Genomic DNA, 24,481 nt, shown 5'->3' on the forward strand with positions numbered 1-24,481 from the left:
TGGTAGTGAAGCCTTTATCTTGAACTACTTCCACCTGGCTTCATTTCTAACCCATGGGTACATGACATGATCAAACCTTTGAGTTAGAAAATTGTTCCTGTGTTTTTGGCCCGTGAAACTTCATTTTAATTTCTGTTGACAGCAACCATAATAATATCTAACAACAATTCTGATACAACCTCCATCTGAATACACCAAAAAATACTATATACCAGCAGTCCTGAACTTCCTTTGCCCCATTCTCCCACCTATTTTATTGTGTCCTTCAGAAATCAGCCTACTTTACCACTTACATAAAATAATCTCTTTGTTCTTCACTTGAAATCAGATATAATTTTCATTTATAAGCACTGCTTCTGCTCAGTAGTATTTAAAGAATTTTAAGCCTTCTTTATTGTTGTTTGTAACTAAAGTCTCTGTTACCTCCAAGCCCCTTCACAAAATTTTATCCACTACTAAAATATATATAGAGATGAAAATGTTCAGTCTTCCAAAAACCCAGGCCTTATGGAAAAGTGACCTGGAATGGCTTTTCCCTGGGTCTTTTCAAAAAGCACTCAGCTATGCATTCTGTAGGGCAGCAGAGCTCAGATTTTCTCTAGGGCAAGTCAGAAGATAGTAGGAACAAAAATCCACTAACAGGAAATAAGAAGAATTGGTAAAAAACTAATCTGAAATAAAAAGACATTCCATCCCTTCTACTCCCCTTAAAAATGTCACCAAAGCTGGAAATAGAATCTCTTAATTTGTTTTAAATTAAAAGTTTCTAAAGAGGAGGGAAATTGTGTTTTATTATTTGAAAACAGCAAATTCTGTTGCATGAATATTGCTGTACTGAAATAGGAGTTTTGAGTGATTCACAATTTTCCCTGCTTTGTACAGGCTGAGTTGCTGGTTTGCTTGTACCTTCCTTAATGCATTTTATACCGTTTAGTATAAGGTCTTTGCAGGACAGAAGACTTTTTTTCTTGCACATCCCTGGAAACATAAGCTACCTTGTATCTGTGCTTATTTCAGCATAAAGAGATAGATGAAGTCAAACCACATGTTTGAAGCAGACCAGAAAGATCTATCCAAAAAGAAATAGTTCATTTTAGCTGCTGTGTCACTTCATCGCCTTCTGAGATAGTTAAAGTACTTGGCAAATTCATGTTACAAAAATTCTAGTTAAGAAGAAATTATCCCAAGAATCTAAAATACTAGCATGAGCAAGGTTTATTTTTCCATAAGCCCCACATCAAAATTTTTCTTGATTAATCACTTTCAGGAAGACCAAAAGAAGCATGAATATTTTGGCATTACATCCTCCTGATTGACCTTGGCTTTGCTGAAGTTTAGAAACCAAACTTAATTCAGTAAGTGCCTAGCTTTGGTTGCTTCAAATATACTCTGCAAAAAAATAGATGAGAGAAGTGTTGTACTGCACAAACAGAAGAAAGAAGAAAATGAGAGACTAAGCTTAGATACAGAGTTAAGATACTGAGTCTTTTCATGTTTCCTGTATGCATGCTGTTTATTGTTGCAGTTGATTAAAACATCTAAAATGCCTTGTCTTCCTGGTGTTGCTGTGTTATGCTATATGCTTTGAGAATGAGTGAATTACAAAATATTTCAGTTAGAAGGGAAAAACATAAATTTGCAGTGAAGTGAAAAATATGCATCATAGAGCATAGTAAAGAGGAAACCCACTTTGCTTTCTATTTTATGCTTTACTTTCAGCTCAAGAACATCCTAATCTGCATTGAAAAAAGATCACAAAACTGAGGACTGTTTTAGTACAGATGAATGCCTTAACAAAAATACCATTTACTAACAGAAGCGATGTTTTTTCTTTCAGAGGAATTTTCCAAGATTCATTCTGCTTAAAAATGCATGAAATTTACACTAGGGTATAAAAGTCAGTAAACCCCCAACACAGGATATCCTGATAACTGAGATGCAGCAGTGTATGGCAGCTCTCCTTTGCCAGAAGATAGGAGAAACACCATTTCTATGGGGTTGCAGTTGACACTTTTAGTGTTGAAAGCTGTGCCTCTATGAAGAAAACTGATCCTACATGGATATCAGAGCCCACTTAACCTTAGATGGTCACCTGGGAACAGGGTCCACAAAAGGAGCAGCTAAGTAACCCTACCATCCACTGTTTCTCTAACACAAGATGACAAAAATGATTAAGCAAAGGTTTGTCATGCAAGCAAACTTTAAGCCAAGGATGGTTGTAGAAGATCAGAGCATGATTCAAAAGGTGAAAGCAAACTTGTGTAATATGGAAAAAAGGACAAACAGCATCACTACCTGTTGGCTTAAGGTTGGATTCAGTACTCATAATAATTAAAGCAAGCTAACAAATAATTTATGCTATACTATGTCTCTCAAATCCTATGATTTTCATTCTAAATTTCTGAAATTTCATACTTAAAAGGTGTCAGATAATTTGGAGTGCTCTCCAGTGTACCTTGGCTCCTGAAAACAAAAATCTTTAGGAGACAAAAACTGGAACACAAAACTCACAAGAAAAGCACACATGAAAATATTATACATTTGGATTAATGCTGTCACCAAAGAATGTTTTATTGTACACACAGCTAGAGTTGCTCATGTTGTAAGAAGCATTCTTGACTTGCTATCTATGACTTATTTGCAATAAAGAAATGAATGGCTAAAAATGAGAACTGAAATCTTGTCATCTTTTTCCTTCTAGCAGAATTAGATGAACATTCAAAATTAACACTGTTTACTACATGTCATTTTTCCTGTTAGAACTGAACCACAAACTAATAATGATTTTACAAAATCTGCTTGCTATTCATGACTGCTCACTGACACTTGTTCAAACAAATTACTGCTTATGGATTATCTGAAATGTAAGGCTATTATTTGCACATAATTATATGTGATAGATCACTCAAGTCACATGTTATTTAGCTGTTAATTAGTTGATCTCTGTTCCATAAAAGTGAGCATACCTGAAAATAATTTACCTTTAGAATCCCTAAGTCATTAGACAAAGATCCAATTCCTTGGTTTGGGGTTGGAGTTTCATATTCTTTTATTTTTTAATTTTTAATTTTTTTTATTGCAGAAGAGACATCTTTCCTGGTAATATATGGAGACATCAGATTTCAAAGCTCATCCTGGTCTGAGTAAGCTGCCTAAAAAATTTTTCATTTCCTTTTTCCTTGACATAGTCTCAAGTATATATAGGAGAAACATGCTTGATACCATTCATATACACCGCTCACAGATCCTGCTCTCACTTTGATTGCCTATATGTGCATGCTGGTCTCACTCTATCCCTCCTCAATGGCACACCATTTCAGACACCTGTTTCATGCTTGGTTTGAAACTTTTGCCCTTTGTATTACCTTGAAGAATCTTACCCAATATTGCTCTTACTTTGCTCATTTTAGAATTCATTACACCTGTCCCAAATCAAAAAAACAGTATGTAGTGATTATCAGTCCAGTGGTAATCAGCCCAGTGGTGGCTCCTATACTAGTGGTTAACAGTTGCAAAGGCTGTAGCCCAGAGTCCTGCTGGAACTCTGGGAATCCCCAACAGCACCCATACTCCTCTCCTCCTGCCAATGAAAACTTGGACAGAAGACAGAAAACCAAGACAAATGTTAGCTTTATGATTCTCTCTGCAGCAAAGATCCCCAAACATAATTTTACTGATGAGTGGTTGCAACCTTTTCAGTACCTATTTATGCTTTCTTTTCAATACCTAATTATTTCTTCTTTTCAGCAATTACCTTGAGGATGGGTTTTAGCTTCAGATCTACAACATGGATCTAAAAGAGTTATACATGATTTATACTTGGAGTTCCTCACAGTTGTTGAACATTATATTTATGTTAAAGTTACTATAAGCAGTCTGTTTCATCTGGCATTTCATCCTGGTCTCTGTCTTTCTATTCAGGCAACACATTCACTTCATTCAATGATACTTTTGTGGAAGAGCTAAAAGTGTTAGCCCAAGACTTCCTCCCACTATTTTACAACGGTGTATCTGTATTTCAAACAGAAACTAAACACAGTTTTCTTTCTTTTTGATATGAAGAAAATTGCAGAAATATTGTAGGTTCTTTAACATGAAATTGTGCAGGCCAAATACTAGTAATAGTTTAAGAAAATATGTAATTTATATGTTTTATATGGAGGGCCAAATGGCATTCAAAGTATTTCCAATATGATTAAAACCATCTTAACACAAAGATTTCAATATATTTCCTTAAGTAAGCACTTTAAGTATTTTCTTTACTTACTTTCTTTATCTCCAATAGTTCTTCTTTGTCGAAGATTCAGTAGCTACATGCTGTGGGAATTTCCTCTGATTTTTGGGAGTAATTTCCAATGCTTTATGATTATTATATTTGTATGGGACAGTGATTATAGCATAAGAGATTACTGAAATACAATTATTTTTAGACATCAGGGAGTTGTACATTGTTCCTGACTGCATCTGTTAAGATCCTGTAAAAACCAAGCCAGATGCTGCGTGGTATGCAAACACTCTGAGTTGCAGAGATCATATGTGCAAAGACTACGAAAATACTCTAAAAAGTAACTGTGATTATGATCAACGTGACAGGCAGCTAAGACTGAATTCTGTCCATTTAAATTGCATAAGTCACATAAGTTTATGGGAAAACTTCAGCTGTCACTGAATCTGGTACTACTTGTGGCAAAATTGCTCTCAAATATTTAATGTCAGCAAAAACATGCTAACAGAGGCAAGTGGAGGAAAATATTTTAGAAAGCTAACTACTGCTCAAGAAGTGATTGAAAATATTTCACCATACCAGATTCTCAGCAGGTGTAAATCAGTTTAACTCCACTGACCTCTCATCCTCAACCCCTTCTCAGGCACACACCATTTAGCTCAGACATGGAATACAAGTCTGCAGTCTGCCTAACAAACTGTAGTGCTGCATGGTATAGTTTTTAATATATGATCTGCATGATTTACTATGGTGCGTTTCTCTACAAGTCACGGCTCACTGTAAGCTCAGCTGGCTGTTACAGCCTTAGATGGCAAACACTTACTCCTACACACGCATCTATTGAAATCAGACCCTGTGCTCAACTGATTGGATCCAGAGCTGCAATTCTGATCTAAATACCAGAACTATACATGACACTTCCTTTGTGTTTATGAATCTGCTTCAGATATCACCACAGACTTAAACAAAGATTTCCCTACTTATACGTAGCACAGTGCTTGCTGCATTCTCTCTTTACAGCTACAACAGCCCCTGCTGAAATAGTTTGCCATATTTAAAATGCAATTTTAGAAGATGCGTAGGCACCAGTTTTAACCCTTTTAAAAGATAGTTATTTTCCCTTTCATGGGTGTATATGTGTGTATACAACTGTATCTATAGCTATATCTGCATCTTCTATATCTACATATGTTACATCTGCATATAGCTACATTCCGCATCTTCCTGTATTTTAATTGCATGCCCTCAAGGATTAATACTGAGCACATTTCTCTTCGATATTTTCATAAATTATCTGGATGATGGGATCAAGTGTACCCTTATGAAATTTCCTGATAATGCCAAATGGATGAGGGAAGTGGACATTTCAGAAGGGAGAGCCACACTGCAGGAAGACCAGAATAGGCTGGAAGAGTGGGCTAACAAGAACTGTAAAGGCCTTACGCCTGGGAAAGCATAATGCAGGAGGCACAGCACAGGCTGGGATCTCCCTGGGGAGCAGCTCTGTGAAAGGGACCTGAGGATCCTGGTGGACAAGCAGCTCAGTGGGAGTGAACAGTGCTGTCGCTGTGGCAAAGAAAGCCAGCAGGAAGGACACTGGGCTGCAACAGGGGCATCACCAGCAAAGATACAGAAGTCCTTATCCCACACAGTATCCCAGCATCATCTTTCACCAGGAAGGGGCTACTTCCTGGTCACACTTGGAATACTGTGCTGGCTGAAGAGGATCCAGAGTAGGGCCACAGAGATGATCCAAGGACTAGGAAGACTGCCATATGAGTAAATGTTGTGAGAACTGGGTTTGTTCACCCTTGGAGAAAGGCTTAGGTGAGACCTTATCACCATGTTCTCATATTTAAAGGATGGATATAAAGAAAATGAAAATTCCCCTTTTACAAGGACTTATATGGAAAAGACAAGTGGTAATGGTTACAAGTTGATCTTGGAGAGATTCCAATTGGACACAAGGAAAATTTTTCACAATGAGAACAATCAGCCATTGGAATGGTCTAGCCAGTGAAGTGATGGATTCCCCAACACTGCACAGTTTTAAGATTCAGCTGCACAGAATGCTGAGCCATCTTGTCTAGACTGTGCTTTAGCCAAGAAAGGTTGGGCCAGATGATTCTTGAAGTCCCTTCAAATCTGATATTCTAAGGTTCTGTGATTCTTTGACTCATTATGGTAATAGGATCCAAATAATTCATGATTGTAAGTGAAACATTTCTGTTTCTGATTACTCTCTTTTCTCTGAAATTTTAATGCAAATACTTCTTTTTGCTTTATCTTTTGAATAAATTAATATGCAAAGGAAGGAAAAACAAAATCCCTTTTGAAAAATTACCTATTGCTTATACTTAACAATTAGCAGACATAAACCATGATAAATAGAAGAAAACCACAATAAAACAAACTTCAGGGAACACAAACATTTGCACTGAGATTTCCATCAGTCAATTTGTTTCATTTAAACATGAAGACATTTGAAAAGCTACAATTCCTTTTTCTTGTGGAAAGCAGGCCCCATTACCATTAACTTTTGGGATTGTTCTACCCCTCTCTGAAAAATAAACCTGAAATCCAGAAGTCATTGCAGCCTCTAATGATTTAAGAAGCACTCTATTGCCCTTTTTATAGAAACTTTAAAAAGTGTTTAATATTTTATGGCTACACCTGTAAAACTGAGTGACTGTGAACACTGGACCCCAGTATCTGTTTTGGGGCAGAATTGTACTACTGGACTGACATACGTGATTAAACAGAACTATTTGATTTCAGTCTTCACAAACTCTGTCTAATAGCATTTTCAAGAGCTAAACCACGAAAGGAGAAGAAGCAGCCAACACTAGATGAATATTCAAAAAGCTTCTGAAAACTGAGAAGACACAAATCTAAGTTTAATTTAAGAATAAAAGTAGACAGTTCTGGCCTTGAAAACCAGAGATGAATAAAAGAATGGATCTAGACAAGAAGAAAGGAAAGTAATGCAGGTATTTCTGCATGTGACTCAGTTGGGTTGAGTAGGCAATTACTGTATTTATGAAGAGATATACCAAACTCGAGCTTTACAAAATATAAAAATTTGGTTGATTATCAGGTTTGCTCATGTATGCCTTATTTATTGCCTCAGACAAGCAATAACTTTGAAAATGACTAAGTGGTAAAATGGTCAAAATTATCTGGAACAGATTTCTTTTTAAACTGATGGCTGCCTTTATAACTCTGTATTTTCATAAATTCTATGTTTGTAAAGACCTTTAAGCTCAACTTTGAGAGATTTACAATCAATGGGACATGAGGAAGGCTGTTTATTGATTTGTTCCTCATAGTAACTGCAATAGATTCATAGCAGAAACAAAATTTGTTCAGAAAGAGATGTACAATATTACACTTCCTTCTACTTCTGAAGAAAAAAATGTAGCAGGTTTTCACAAAAGAGAAGGTTTATAACACTGATACCATGTAGTAAATTATAGCATACTGTATCATTTCAAAATAGAAATATCTTGGGAAAACTCCTCTGACTAGAGAACTTATTTTTCACACATTTTGCCAAGCATTTATGTAATCATATTTTAAATAAGTATGCCAGAATTTTTGTGAGAGTCTTAATTAGTAGATCGATTTTCATTAGCCAGAAAAACCTAAAAACAACAACAACAAAAAAAAAAAATAAAAAAATCACACTGCAAAACACATTAATCTGATTTCATCAAATGATCATGCTTTAGTTTTCACACAGTCCCAGACAAATACACAGATTGTGGCCTGGGTGAAAACAATGGAAAAACTCCATCAGCTATTAAAAGAGCTAGAATTTCAAACCCAGTCTTGAGTAGTAAATAGTATGGGCAAATCTCTGTTTCATTAAGTGAAATGCCAAACAGCTATAAAGGCTACTGAAGGTCACAGAGACATGGCCCATTGCTGGAGATGATCAGCCTGTAGTAGCTCTAGATCTGAGTTTGTTTCTCTGTGAAATACACAGTTTTGTCTCAGCTACATGAAAATACATATTCAACATCTTATTTTTATCCATCTGTGATGACACTTAAATTCTGGTTTACTTTTCTCCAAACTGCCTTCTGTGATCTCAGTAAGGAGAATTTTTTTTTTAGATCAGTAACACTCATTTCTCAAAACAGATATTATGTTTTATTACCCCACAGGCATGTCTGTGGTGCAAACTGTATGCTCATTTATGGTCAGTTTTGTGCATGAAATAATCCTGACTGTGAGAAGAAAGAGAGAACTGTGATTCAGATATGTCACAAAAAAGAAGAAGGCTAAGTTATTTTTGTTGTTTTCTTATGTGGCAGGTTAATACCAACATAATTTTTCATAGAAAATGAAAAATCACTTAGGATTTATAATAATGTATATATAGGTGTGGGGGTTTTTTTAGTAATCTTTTCACATGCTCTAAAATCATGACATAAAAAGATGACTACTTTGCCTAAAAGAAGAAAATCTTTTGTTCTTAAAATTATGGTGCATTTTCATATCTTTAAGCATTACGTCATAAATACTGTAGATTCTCCACTCACCTTATCTCAAACTGACAAAATTCACACATAGAGGACAAGACCCTCAATTGTTTTTAAATTCTGCAACCCTCTGTACAGGCCCAGGAAGGATTGTCATGGGGAAGACTTAGTAGTGAAGGGCCACCAGAGGTGAGATCATAAGATATAATACTGAGATTGTAACAGCTATAAACCTCAGTGAGGTATTTGGATAACCAAGAGCTGGAACCTTTGCTTATACATCATATGAGAAACTCAACATCACTTTAAAATCTGTAAAAAAAATGTGTGGTTTCTTACTGTTTAATTGTGAAGAACTAGCTTGATTCTTCTGCAGGTACTAGATCTTGATTAAGCCTTCATTTATCATGACTCTCCTGGAACACTGCACAAAAAAAAAAACATTTTTAAAAATAAAAGCCCTAAGTCATGTTTTATGTAAGAGAGTTAAATAGAGAAGATAGTTATGATATGACATATTTTAATTTACATACACCTTGAAAATTGTCCTGAATATTGGGTATACCTCAAATTTTATAGCCCCAGTCTGCTTACACTGAAAGCAGCATTGTGGAATAGGAAAAGACCTGGAACTTCATGTTGGGTTGACTTTGTCTGGCTGCCAGAGAGCCACATAGCTTCTCTCTCACAGTCCTGCTCAAAGAGCACTTGTAAAGTGTAAGGGGAGAAAATATGATGAAAAAGCTTTTGGGTCAAGGTAAAGCCACGGAAATCACAAGTCACTGGTATCAAGAAAAGATTGATCAAGTTGTGGGAAAATAATTTCATGGCAGTTAAAATAGATTTGGAGGCAAATTAAAATGCCACCTTCCCTAACACAAACACTTTTGTCACCCACTCAGTTTCACGCTTTCATTCCCAGGTCCTCTACATCCCCCAGACATGTCCAAGAGGTACAGAGGGGATGGGGTGTGTGAAGTTACTGTGAGTACATGACGGCCCCTTCCTGTCTCTCCCTCTTTCTCACGTTTTTCCCCAGCTCCAATGATTGGGCCCTGTCCACCAGCTGCAGCCATGGGTCTCAGTTCTTGTCAGGAGAAGCAGCTCCAGTGTAGCCTCCTCAGGGCCACAGTGACTGTCACGAGAACCTCCTCCAGCACAGGTATAATTCCTGTCACTTGCTACAATGTGTGCTTTATGAGGACATGGTTCCTGTCAGGGGAACCAGCTCCAACATGGGCAGTCCATGGCCACAGTTCTTGTCAGGAAAGCTCTGCACTAGTGTGAGCTCTCTAGGGCCACAGCTTCTTCCAGGAAAGCTTGCCACAGAATGGGCTCTCCACAGGCAGCAGCTCTTCCAGGTCATAACCATAGGTTCCAAGATGGGATCCCGGAGGAGCCACAGACTGGGTACCTCTAATGGTGTTTTGTCTTCCCAGGCCGCAGGCGAGTCTCTTCTCTGGCACCTGTGGCACCTTTTCCCGCCCCTGGTGCTTGCAGGGTTGTCCCTCACTCTTCTCCCGTCACACCTCACCAGCTGAGCAGCACTTTGCCCTTTGTCAGGGACTGTCACTGGTGCCCTCAGCATGGCTGCCTGGCGCAGCCCTCAGGAGCTGGCTGGAACCGGCTGGAACCGGCTGCGTGCAGTGCAGGGTGGCCTCCGGCCTCTCCCACAGGGCACCTGCAGCCGCCCTGGGGCCCGTGCCCTGCCAGGGAGGCCCTAAGTGACCTGCTGGCAATCCCTCAAGGCTCAAGGGCAAACCTGGCAATCCCTCAAGGCTCAAGGCACAACACCTTTGCTGCCAGGTGTCATGGATTTGGCCAAGCCTCTTCGGCCTCGGGACAAGATGGGGCAGAACACAGGGAACATGTGGAGGACGCGGCCAAGGCCTGAGCTCCCCAGTGCAGCAGCTGGGGGAAAACAAATACAGCTCCCCTCGTCTCTAACGTGGAGCTCATGAGCTGAACTTTCAGTTCACTAAAATTCAGAGCCATGCTACAGCTGAGCACACACCTGCATGGTCCTCCAGGACATGAGCGATTTTCTCACTGGAGTTATTACACAGCCAGTTTCACTGTGCTTTCCGCTCCTTAATAAATTTATATGCAGAGAGTAACTGCTCTATGTGTCTGCACAGCTCTCCCCACGAAAACAGAGACCAGCAAGCATAGTTGGATGCAAACCATCACTTATGTGCAAGACACACACATGGCCTTTCCTTGACTTTTGGAAGTACTGTTTCACTAAAAGGAAAGAAAATGATAGCTCTTATTCCTTCCTTAGGAAATCACTGGCATCTTTGAATTATAATATATTGTTTTTATGGGAAGACTCCTTTGCCTAAGTTTGTTAAGGTATCTTATTTATTGTGTTGCTGTAACACAAAATTGTTTTTGAAGTGATGTATTTTAGCCACAAAAGCTGAATATCAATATTCTTTGAAGAAAAAATGCACTCAGAACAGATATATTATGGTGCACCTGCTCAGGTATAATAAGCACTCCCTGAAAAGGGATATAACATTTTTCAGACCTGATCCCAATGTATCTAGGATGTGTAAATTTTTAGAATAAGTACATGGAAAAGCATGAGTGTGCTATGAATGCTCAGGTCCATTTTACAACAGAAGACATAACCCATGTAATATGAGATTAAAATACATATGTACATAGTTTATACATGTATATTGGGCACTATAGCTTTTACACGTGCACAAAAGGCCACATACATTTCAAATACATCCAGCTGCAATTAAAACATTTCAGAAATAAACTGAGAATTAGGACATGTCAAAATCAAACCTAAAAAAGAAAATATTAAAGCTATTGCATGCATTACTCTAAAACAGAGCAAGGACAACTCAGAAACTTTGTCAAGTAAAACATTGGTTTATTTCATTACAAGTTTTCTAGCAATGCCATTTAACATAGTTTATGCTGCCCATTATATAGATTACTGTACTGAGAAAAAACCAGCCAAACAGGCAAATAGACACAGCCTACTCTGGCAAAATAACAGGAACCTGGACAACTAAGTTTACCTGTTAGTGGATGAACTCTTAGTAGTATATCCTCTACATAGTTGATTGTCTACCTAATCTCAATTTTCCTTTAATGCAAGTGTAACTTGAAAAAAAATTCTCTTTTAAATTACATGACAATGATTCAGATTCGGTCTTGTTTCTGCAAGCCAACAAAAATTCTTAATGTTTAAATTAAATTTAAATTGTCAAGGTCGAAACTTGGATTGGACCTGAAAACTATGAAATCACAGATACACAGCTGGCAAATAACTACTTACTAATGTGATGCCAGTACTAAGGGCATTTTAAGTTGACATTTTGACAACTAGAGCTCTGATAGCTTGCCAGAAAATTTTTGTTTTCCCTAATTTTTAAAGAGGTTAATGAATCCATGGAGACACAGTATGAGGAATTGATGGGTTTTGGAATCATATTAAGAGTATCCATGAAAGGAATGCTAGAAAAATATTAATATACATACATAAGAAACATAACAATCTAGAAAAATCTTGTATTTTCATCTCTTTTGAAGAATTCCAGAAGTGTCATGTTGTTCATACAGCTATACAAAATCACTCAGTTTTCACTGCTTTCTACCATAATTCCTTCTTATCATATTGTTGTTCTGGATTTAGCTGTGGCTTGTCTTAGACTTTTCTCTGCAACTCTCTTGAACTCTCAGGGCTGGCTCCTGTTTTGAGATGCCTGCTTCCATCCTCACATAAATTAGGAGCTTGTGCAGCAATCATTTTGTGCATATCTAGGATTTCATGCTAGCATCAAAGAAATGACCAATTGATGAGAAATATTTTTAATATATTCTCTCAGGAAGCAGAATCAGACATAATGATTACCATCCTTCATAAAGGTGACCTGGAGTCCATATTCAGAAGTATGATCTCATTGTGATGTTGTCTGATGAAGCACAGTATCACATCTTGAAAAATGTATGTTATGGTATACTGAAGACAAAACTGAAATTGGAATGGCATTTCCTCCAGATGTTTCCTTTCAACAGTTCTGTTCCAACAACTGTTTCAGTTTGGGTTTTTGGTGGATTGTTTTTCAAGAAATAAGGGGCTCTTGTGAGGTATTTTTCCTACCTAAAATATAGCTGTTGTCACTGCTGAAACAACATGGTCTATACACATTCCCCCTTTCTAATTTGGGAGCTGTTTTCATAGCGTTTACTTTTTCTATGTAGCCAAAGGCTTCCAGACTCAGGATTATTTGACTCAGTTTCTAAACCGTTAATGGTCCAATTTGCACCAGTCATTGACCACGCATATTTTTTTGTTAGAAATTATTAAAAAGAAACTTAAGAAGAAATGAGAGAGACTACAAAGAACCTTACATTCCTCTCAAAATATTCAGTCATTTAAGGGTGTTTGTGTGGAAACAAGCCTTTGGGAAATAACAACAATTAAGGTAGTCCTGTATAACATAACACTGTCATTGTATTGACATATGCACATACAAACACTGATGCAAATCAAATTGAAACTAACATAAATTCATACCTTAGTACAGAACTGATCCTCCTTTTCAGCAAAACTAATATCTACTTGTTTAAATAACCAAAGCTTGTGCTTTTACCTTGTCCTCTAATTTATCTTGCTTAGCAGATGCAACAGAACAATGTCTAAGTTAAAGTTGCTTTGCAGATAAGAAATACAACCAGGCAAAGTTTTTTCAGATTCTGTTCCATTCCCAATGCATTCAATCTCATCAGCAGACATATGGAACCTATGGAAGAAAAGAAACATGAAAAAAATATAAACACAATATCAAGAAATGGTCAGAATTTTTTTCTGTAATGAGATGAATATGTTGAAACTTTAATTAATTATGGAAAATTAATTCTAGAGAAGTGTCGATCAAATAAATTATTAATTTTAGAAAAAAAGAAAACCACATTTTTTATGTTGAAATTCTCTGACCATACATATTTCCTTTTTATCTCAAATAAACTATATCTAGCTAAAATATTTCTTTTAAAAAGTGATAATAATGAAAAAATGCTACAACTGTGCTGAGCCAGACTTTTACAAGGGAAGATACAGAAATGGTGCATGAAAACATTCTTTGTTTGAATTTCAGATGGAAAAGTTTCAAAAGCTCAGCAATTCCTTTGGGATGGGAAAATAAATTACTGCCCAGTTCTGCTCAGAACCGGTTATTTAGTTGTATTATGTTGATCTTGCAACTCAAGAATCTTAGACAAAATTTTAAGAAATAAAAATAGATATGCAATGCATCAATCACACATATACATATAATGACTAATTTCCAGTCCTACCTATCTGTAAATCAAAACACAGTTATTAGTTAAGCTGTTGTTAACTATAATTATCTTTTGTTTGCTTCTTCTAGTCATGTTGCCATAGGCATTGTCTGTATGACACTATTATATGTTTAAATACTGGAAAGCTCTTTTGGCAGATCAGTCTTTACTTCAGCAGCACAATTGCTCAAGGGAAGAAAAAACTTTTTTAAAGTATTTCCTAAAAGGACATCATATGAGTGTAAATATATTATAAGCTGATTAAATTAAAAGATTGTTTCTTTTTAACTGATTCTAAATTAAATTCAGATCTCTAAAGTGAATATAAGTGAAATGATAAAATTAAGACCCTTGCTAACTTTTGCTTCTTTTTGGTGCCTCAGACATCTGCGTTAAATTATACTTGTCAGTGGACAATATAACCTCTTCATGCGAGCTCACATGTATCTTACAGCAGAGGGAAGATGAAGTTTCTTGAAGGGAGCCTTAGAGGTAAGTGTAAGAGTATATTTGCCTTCTATAATTTCTCAGATTACAGAATATGAAAATAGACTTCGTGGCCCACTGCCATTGTTGGGGGGTGGCAGAGGAGAAACTTACATGAAAACAAGACATAGTTATGGTCTGACCAAAACCCTAGATTTTCCATGTTTCAGTAAATCAGAAAGGTTTAGAAATTTCAAATTTGAAATAGCACTATTTAAATATTTGGACAATTTAAAAAATAAACTTTCAAGTCTTTCTAATTAGGAACACGAACTCAACCACTGATTGTTTTTATTTCTAATTCAGAGTAGATTTTAGACACTCTTTCATAAGCAATGGTAGGCTTACATGACACACAGGAGACCAGGGACAGACACTGAAAGCAGCCATATCCATGAATATTTTTAGCAATATGTGCTTTCATTTATTTGCAACACAGCAAATGCAGTCATGTGATCGGTTACCCAACACCAGCCCATACACAGGACTTAATTGAATACAAATGTCTTCCAGCTTAGGGAATCAAAAAGTGTATGTTCCAAAGAAGAAAGCTGACAGACACTCAGAATCTGTATGTTCTTCCTTCAGTAATTTTCTTTCCCTTCTTCTCACCAGCACTGGGATGTATTACAGGTAAACAATGCTGACAGTGAATAAAGACTCACACCACTGCTTTTCCTAAATTGATCAGCTATGGATGGGGAAGGCAGATTTTTTGTTTGCGCGTTTTCCAGTGACCTTCTTTCACACTGCTCCCAAATGCAAAAACTAACAAATTAAAATCTCAGCACTAGCTACTATTTCATAATTGCATTTGAAATATTACATCTTGGAGGGCCATAAATTAACTTTTATAGAACTTGCTCACAAGATATTTGTTGAAATTTAGCACCAGTAATTCTGGTTTACTCTAGTATAACTCCCTTTTTAGCTGGACCCATGCAGAAGAGTAGTTGGACCAATATCCTTGAGCTCCAGCAGATCAAAGCTGGGGAAGTGGATTTCTGCTTCATTTTAAGTTAGATGTGTAGATTTTCTTCATAGACTTGCTACTTCTAGAAAGTTAAGGCTTTTGCCTGAGAACGCTCCTAAAGCTGCAGCATCAGTTTAAACCATCCTATAAATGCAACCAATAAAACTGGCCAGCCACACAACATACAAGCTACAAATCTGATCTAGGTTTGGGGGTTTTTGCTGAGTTATTTTTAACCCAGATCACTTCTCTGATGTGTTTCACTGCTCAGACACTGAACAGTATCAATGTAACAGGGGCAGCAGTATGATTCAAGAATAAGCAGCAAGAGATGAGAACAGTCAGATGAAATGCACACACCTGCTGTAAAAAATGCTGCCAAACTGTGGACTAATATAATTAACAAATCATCCCACTGGCTCCTCTGAAATTGCCTTAGATGGTGAACCAAATTCACCAAGCACAAGAGCGAGTCACAGTGATATTTTGCTTCTGGTGTTATTAACCCACAGAGGACTGTGGGAGAGGTGCTGTTATGATAGCATAGCAGCAAGACATTTGGCAAGAGCTTTTTTTATTATTTCAGTATAACTTATATATAAACCGATATTTAATCATAAATATACATAACTGATATTTGATTTTTAAATACAGGTACTTGGCTTCCAGTGTTGGTTCCACCTTTTCTGTAAATTCTCTTAATTCCTAATAAACCTCAAGTTCTCTCTCCATTACTCCATATTGTCAGTTGCATTTATTCTGCTCTCTGACTGGTCCTGCACCTGAACATTTCTGAAACCTGCAAATATTTCTCAAAATACAGATTTCTGACTGCAGTAATTTCTATTCTAGTGATTTCACTGATGCCTGGTGATCATGATCACATCCACTCTAGCAGAGTCTAGGAAACAACACACAAATTTCCTCCTGGCAGGTGAGGTACAGGTCTCAATTTCGTATCATAGCTGATAAGCAGCTATTTATGTGCCAATAATTGAATCCCAAAACTTTAAAATCTACCTTTTCCCATCAGCTAGAAACCCTGCCACCAACATGGCTCCTGCATCATGGTGGTGTAACCCTGTCACAATTTTTCACCAACTAAACCACAATCTAGCATTTCAGTTTTGAATGATGCTTGTTTTGGTGCTTTGAAAATGGGGGTGAAAACTTCTTGAGTGGTAGAAATGCGGATTCACAGCTGTGTTGATTGTTTTAACTCCTTTGATGTCAGTAATTGGAAGGAAGATGAGTAGCAGCTGAGGAGCTGTTTGACTCCTTTACACGAAACAGCCACTGCTCCACATCAGTGTCATCCGGAGAAGCCCTCTGATGGCTCTAGAGATGAGGGCTTAAAAAACATACACTGCTGACTGGCTGACTGACTGTCAGCTCTTCCACTGTGCTGATCTCATTCCAGAAACTACACATCTGCATGTGGTCAGGATGACAAGATGTTTCACTCTCTGTTGCCTCAGTGCCCCGCTCTGGTAGTTGCTCAGCATTTTGCAGAAGTGTGAAACTTTCCACATTTCCACTAACTGAATGGAAATGAAAGGGTGAAAAATTGGGTATTTTCCCAAGAAGCTTAAAATGCCATGTTCTGAAGTTCCATTAGGTGAAGATAGTCAGCCATCTCATTGTTATTCCTCATATATATAATATTTGATAATTGCAATCATACCGGATTTTATTCCAGGTAGAGTAAGCAATCTTTGCAATTAAAATTTTCATTTAGAAGTTCTTCTGTTCTTGTTCCTCAGATTCAAAATACCGTTATACATAGGTTATCCATATACAGGGATGATTATTATAGCAACAGGGAAGCCCTGGTATTCAAAGGACTTCAAGGGGGCAAGGTTTGCAGATAGAAGTAAAAGCCTTGATTTCAGGATGAACACAAATCAGTATCGGCTAAATCAAGAGCCAGACACTGATTGCTGAAAACATGCACAGTAAAGCTCCTCACTAAGATCAAGGGAGCCCTTTCAAGGTCTGCCAAATACCAGATCTCTTGCACAATGCTCATTTTCCTTTGTCTCTTTGCTGTCTGAAGGCACGGCTGCTAACTTTGTCAGCAGCTTAAAAACTGAACAGGAATGTGAAAAAGTTACTCTAAAATGTAAAAGAAGCGACGGGGGGTTGTTTTGACCACATCACACGTGAAAGGAAGGAGCCATCAGCACTGAGCAGTCTTGTGCAACCCGGGTAGTCCAGGCTCACTGTGCTCTGCTGCTGCGGCACTGGCTTCAGGAATCAAATACCCCCACCGGGGACAGCAGGGAAGACCCCCTCATCACAGCGATGGTGGGGAAAGTTTTCAATAAATGGGTACTGGGATTTCTTCCTAAATCTAAAAGGACAACGATCTTCTCCACACTTCCTTTCTCAGAACACGGTCCTACGCTTGGGTTGAGCTGCCAGCCCGCTGCTCGGCGGGAGATTTTAGGGCAAGTTTGTAGCATCTCCTTCCCCCTTTGCCGGCCGTGCCGGGCAAGTGTGTCGAGGTTAAGAGAGGGGGACGCTGCCGCCTCTGCTCCACCGGTGTCGGGATAGCCGCGGGGGCCGTGCACTGCCCGGGGACCCGGGGGCCGTGTCCCTTCCGCAGCGGCCCCGTGGGCGCGGACGGGGCGGGGAGAAACCCGACCCCCGCCGCCTGGCAAGGGAGAGGGGCTGCGGCCGCACGGTAGGAGGTGGAGGCGTGGCCGGGGGACATTTGCGGGGACACCCCCAGCCCGAGGTGCGGAAAGGGCAACCTAGAGCGGGGCAGGGCAAGGCGGGGCGCGGCGCTGCCCTGCCCTCTCGCTCAGCGAAGAGGCGGGAAGCCGGCGTCGGTGTGCTGCCGGTCGGCCGGAGCCATGCGGAGCTGCGGGAGGGCGCGGGGCGCTGCGGGCTGGGCCGCCCCGCTGCTCCTGCTGTGCCAGTGCCTGCCGACGGCGCGGCCCTACAACCTGGACACGCAGCACGGGCTGCTCTTCCGCGGGAGCAACGGGACCCTCTTCGGGTACTCGGTTCTCCTGCACCGCCACGGCGAGGAGCGATGGTGAGTGCCCGGCCCGGCCGCTCCCGCGGGGGCCCGTCGCGCCTTGTCCCGGCCGCGGCTCCTCACGCTGCCGTCTGTGCCCCGCAGGCTGGTGGTGGGCGCTCCCCGGGCCAGCTGGCCCGCCAACGAGTCGGTGGTCAAGCCCGGGGCCATATTCCGGTGCCGGATCGGGGGGAACTCCAGCGGAGAGTGCGAGCAGCTCCAGCTGGGTGAGTTGGCGGCGGGGCGTGGGTGGGAAGAGCTCGGCGCGGGGCGGCGGCCGGGGACGGAGGGTCGGTGCCAGCCGCCCTGCGCTCCCCGCGGCTCTGCTCGGCTGCCTTGCGGGGTGTGCTGGGCCCTTCCGGCTCTAAGTGCAGAGTGCTCTGCCTCTCACGAAAGGGGGAGATCAGCGCTATTGCCTAAGGACTGTAGCGGCGGTATCAAGAGAGAAAACGCACCAAAACTTCATTTGGAGAAGTTGGGTGTGACAGATCTCGTTCCCACAGCCCTTTCGCACCTTTCAGCCTATGGGTCGAAAGCCCCCTGAGAGTTTCGCTCTGACACTGCTCTGCGGAGAGCTGGTGCGCCTTTCAGGGCAGTGGGTGAATGCAGTAAGCTCAGGGATGGCAGGGTGGAAGTTGTGCTTAATTCATGTTTTCTTCTGCAAAGCCTTCTCTTCGTAGAAGCCGCCCTAAAGTTACTGAACCACGTTTGTCTTGCTGATGGGTTCTCCCTGCTTGCAGATTTATTGGAGTTTCAGGTGAACAAAGCTATTTTTGACTGAATCAGCTTTTACGGGTCCTGCGTTTAACTTCTGTCTCCACAGTCTCCATACTTAGGAGATGTAACTGGCTGAACTTACTCAACTTTCAAGTGTTTGATAAAAAGGGGAAGGCTTTGCAGTGGGTTGCCATGAACATGTGTGAATTGCTTTGGGCTTTCTTCCTGTTCCACTTGCACACAGTGCTGTTCACACTATTCACATGCTATGGAGAGAATGTTCCTCATCTTGTGCTCTGCCACCCTCTGACCAAGAGTGTCCCATCCGTTATGAGCACGCCGCCCAGGGAGGAGAAGCGCGGGAAAGGGCTATCAAAATATTTGAAAGCAATAACACGCCATGAACTGTCGGCTGTCGGGGCAGAGCTCAGCATTCTGTAACAAAAAAAAAAAAAAAATAAAATGGTGAAACAGTTATTTCTCTACACATCTGTGCATAAAACTTAGAACTGACAGGTTCTGTCCGTTTTAGTTATTTTTGCTACAGATGGATATAAGAGTTATATTTTGTAACTGGGCTACAAAAACCTGAGGTACTTCAAGTGGTGTTTTACCTGTAGCTACATAAGAAAAAGAAGACAAGCAGTTGCTACTAGAAAGAATAGAAATTAAATTTATACCAGCTCAAGTAGTTTTTTGGGGTTTTGTTGAGTAATTTCGTTCCAATGATATATCTGTTAAAAAGTTATATGTAACAAAGAGCTTTTTTTTTTTTTTCTGACTGCCTCTTTGTACCAGAAGGCTTGCAGAAAGCCAAGGAGGTCAACTGAAGTGGTAAAATAGCATATGCTAAGAGGCAATAAACCCCTGTCCCTGGATTGGTGGTAAAAATAGTCCTTTACTGTGTAAGGAAAGGAAAAGAAAGTTTTATATTCTTTGAAAACAATATACCTGTGCAGTGCCTTTCAGTTTACTCATTTAGCCAATGGAGAAACAAAATCTCTAAAGGAATAATATGATGGATTCATGATGGATTATTCATATTCTTCAGTAGCTTAGGGGTTTCTAAGTGAAATGAGGCAAGAGGTATATGAAAATGTTTATGTGGTTCCAAAGGCTTAGTAACCTAAGTTACCTTACTAAGTTACCTTAGTTAACATGGCCTCTATTCCCAGGTTTAGAGGCTGCAGGTTATGCAACATACTTTTTAAAAAAATACTTGTATTTTTGCAAACTGTGGATTTCTGTTACTGCTGGATGACATCTTTGCATCACTAAGGTTCGCCTGTAGTATTTCTGAAGTTAAATAGATGCTGAAAAGAAGTGCTGTATTGTAAAAAAGGTCATTGAGGTCAGTGAAGAAGCCAAAGGCAGCTGTGGTGCATGGGATGTGAATGAAGTGGGGTAGTATCTGAAGTCAGAGAAATATGCAGGGGAACTTGCAATTACAAAGCTGAACTTAATTATCTCTCATCTAACTCATTCAAGATTGGGTTCTGATCTCATAGAATAGGGAATTTCCTTAGAAAAACGTGTGGCGATCTATTTCACTTCTGAACAGGCACAGTCAGAAGGAAGTGTTTCTGTCGTGCTCTTAAATAGTTGAATTCATGCTTTGTTCTGGTAGAAGCATCTTTGAGGTGGTAAGTTTCTAATTATAAGTCATAAAAAAGTAGAGGTGATAACAGGCAATAGAAGTGGCTTTCCAAATGTTTGGCTTCTGTAATAAATGGATGCAAATTACTTGGAGACATAAATATGTTAAAATACTTTGTCTCTCCTTTTTGCTAAAGTAGCCTTGAAATGGCCATAACTAATTAATGGAAGATTCATGACCAATTGGGAAGCCTCTGATCACACAAAACTGCTCTTGTATTTTTTAATGTCACAAGTTCCTATCTGTTTCCTCAGTAGCGAAAGAGTTGTGGGGAATAGTCTTATGCTGCAGTCATCACAGACATCTGGGATAACTCATCTAGACATGCAAGATACGTTAAAGAATTGTAATGTTCTTCAAGATGTTGCAGTCCCTGGGCTGGTTTAAGAGCTGAAAAGAGCCATGAGATACATTGTCTTCCTTGTCCCTCATTGGCACTTTTAAATCTCTGTCTGATTGATGAAGAGAAGAGTTTTCAGTCTCTTTTTGAGTTCTAGTACTTCTGTTCATGGTGTGAAGTGTTCTAGACTGCAGATATATTTGTATTTGGAGTACTTTTAAATATTGGCTTATGTTAGATGCAGAGGCTTGTAATCAAATTTCAGGCACAAGTACAAATTACAGTGCTTCAACCTGAAGTGTCCATCTTCTAGTCTTGAATTTCAAATCCCTGCCCACATAAGTTTGGGGTAGTCACAGTTTGTTGCAGAGGAACTTACACAAGTTCTTTAGACATTTTGCCCTATTGAATTTTGGACTTATAAAATGTTAGAGAAATTCTTCAATAGCACTGCTTTCAGATTTTAAACAGTGATTGACTGGCTAAAGTATATAGGAAATAATTTGTGCAATTTGCTATACAGTCTAAAGAAAAAATCAGTTTTAGCTACAAATGAATGCAGTAAATTCAGTGCATGCTGTTTAACATAAGGCCAGAAAGCTCTTCCTGCAGTTTCAGTCTTGCTCCCTTCCTTTAAGTCTCTGCTACAATTAACCTGTGAACAAATTGCCCTCTAGCTCCCCCAGCTGAATCATTGCAATGGAAAAGTGAACAGTTAATGGTTTTCCCCAAAAGGCAGAGAGCTGTGTTTGTGCAACTTTGATTTTGGTAAGTTTGGGTTTTGGTATTTTGACTTCTTGATGTGGCTTGCACTGCTCATACCTGGCAAATGACCCCTTCCAAATAGCCATACTAGTCCAAAGAACATGGGATCTTCTGGACCTAGGTCTGTTACAGAAGAATGGAAACAGGTGTCATTTAAAATGTTTTGGGTAGAAGTCATTTGGGGGATGTAAGAGGGATAAAAATTCTGTTTTTCTGTGAAAACAGAAAAATACTTCCTGGGTGAGTAAAAATAGACTTTGAGGCTCTGACGTCTAGGAGCAGGATATCAGAAGGCTTATTGCCTTTGCAGTAGACTTCATACTTTTCATCAGTTAGCAATAGGACCAGAGGAGTTATGGGAGGATAAAATGGTTCATGAGATGCTGTTGGGCTTGGAAAACACTGGAGCAAGTTACATAAAACTGGTTTCTCAGATTGCAAACATCTCATTGCAGACATCTGTATTATGATCCTTGAGGCCAAAACCAGAAGTGGCTTTATAAGTTATGACCTTATTTATCTGCAGTTGCATTGTTCCTGTGGATGTGGTCAGAGGGGATTATAGCAGGAGTGTATCTTCCAGCTGTAATGTACACAGGCATGGGCAATTACTTATTTCTCAGTGACTTTATGACAGCACGTGCTCCTTTTCCCTGAGGCGAGCAAGCTGCCATGTCCTCTTGAGCTTATGCAGTGCTGCTCTGTTGCTTGTGCAGAATACTGCATTTTCTCATTTGATAAAGCTTTTATAATGTCATAGCCTGTGAGCAGGGACTCATCAGGGTGTCCGGGATGTCAGGTTCTCGCTTCTCTCTCCCACAAAGGTCTGTAATTTCAAGGTGGTTGAACACTTGCCAGTCAGAGAAAGAGAGGAAACATAAGGCAGTACATCAGCAGAGGGCCAAAATAACCCATATACTGGAGCAAAGGAGAAGGGGAATGCAATCCAGTGAGTGTCGAGGAATGTCGGTGCTATATCTTTTTACAAACCTCTTAAACAGGCACAGGAATGAAGCACTGAGACAGGCTGAACTTACTCATCTCTCACATCATCATTGTCTGGTTTTATTTGATTTACTGATAAAAAGCCTCAGTCTCTTAGGATATAACTTTATTGCCCTGGTCTTCTCTACTTCTTCCATTTCCTGCAAATCCACATAAAAGCATGTCCCGGGTAAGTCTTTGTTAGGAGAGGATGGAACACATTGCTAGAAGGGAGCTACTTTTGCAATTTAGAGGAGGACTAATTCTTATACACCGGAGTGTAATGGAGTTTTCTTTTCTGAGGAGATTTCAATCAGATTAATGTGCTCTATAATTCATGCAAACCATGGAAATGTCTCCCTTAGGAAGTGAGAAGTTTTTCATTACATAACTCCAAAACTAAATTTCACCCTTGTTTCTGAAAAGTGGTATATATTCAGTACATGGAAGTTCACATCTCTAACATTGGCCAGTAGGATAATCTATGTATTCATTTAAACTCTCTAATGCATTGGACAGTAATAAATGCCAGTTCTGCTCTCAGCACAGGTGTTTTGTTTGGGGGGTTAATTTTTGCAGGCTTTCTGATGGGGTGAGGTGTGATAAGGTGTGGGGTGTGATTTATGGGGCTTTTTTCTATGCAATGTCCCATCAGCATTAGTACTCTGTGGTCTGTACTGACATCCTTTTCTGGGTAACTAAACTAATTCTTAAACCTCAAAAACATTTTGAGTTCACCTGTTCTATAGTCAATCTGAGAAAGTCTTAAAAATTATGCCAAAGGGTTTCTTCAGGTGACGTAATATGTTTCCTAATTTTATAGCAAGTTTTTTTCATAAACTGTCATGCTGATGCATAGAAAATATGGATTCAATAATTTCAATACTTATTCATACAAACATCTTAAAAATGAAAAGCTTACTTTATATAACTTAGAATAAATGTGTAGCTTCTCCTTACCCTGGGGACCACTACTGCTTTCCAGAAGACAGCAAATACTGGCTAACTTGGCAATACTGTAGCCTTTTGGGCTGTGGGGGCAGAGTTAGAAGATATTTCAATGTGTTCTCTCAAGGTTTTAAAAAACAATTCTACTTAAGAATAAACACTAAGAGCTGCTGGTGAATAATTGCAAAAGTGAAAGTAGCATGCAGGATATGCATGGGACATCTGCCATCCCCAGCAGAGATGGCAGTTATACAGCCTTTATTTGACAGCCATTTGCAGTAGAGATTGTTTTGAGCTCTGCTACCAGTAGGCACATAGTTGGAGAGATATTTGCTTTAGGCTGGAGTTTAGGTGGCACTCTCAGGTGTGTTACTTGTGTTTCTTACGAACTTTTAGGCTGAAGAGCACTTACAGGGATAGCCCTTCACCAAAATTGAGTGTAATGTCACTTTGTACCTGAGTAATGATGAAGTCCATCCTCACTGCTAGCCTATCCCATTCAGAGCCAGTATGTTCCCTTTGGCTACCCACGATCATACCTTTGCTCAAGAAAGTGAAAAGTCTCCA

General features: G+C 39.5%; 1 protein-coding gene across 1 annotated transcript in view; it reads left to right on the top strand.

Annotated features, from left to right (window-relative positions):
* Positions 1–18,206: 18,206 nt before the first annotated feature.
* Positions 18,207–24,481, top strand: part of ITGA4 (integrin subunit alpha 4) — a 35,836-nt gene continuing 29,561 nt past the window's right edge. Inside the window, exons 1-2 of the mRNA XM_005519856.3 lie at positions 18,207–18,521; positions 18,609–18,730. Of these exons, the coding sequence (XP_005519913.2) occupies positions 18,337–18,521; positions 18,609–18,730 (307 nt within the window). The 5' untranslated portion in view covers positions 18,207–18,336. The remainder of the gene's footprint in view (positions 18,522–18,608; positions 18,731–24,481) is intronic.

Source organism: Pseudopodoces humilis, chromosome 8, assembly GCF_049639895.1.
Source record: "Pseudopodoces humilis isolate 2021_Gansu_Grassland_sample_001 chromosome 8, ASM4963989v1, whole genome shotgun sequence".
Lineage (NCBI taxonomy): Eukaryota > Metazoa > Chordata > Aves > Passeriformes > Paridae > Pseudopodoces > Pseudopodoces humilis.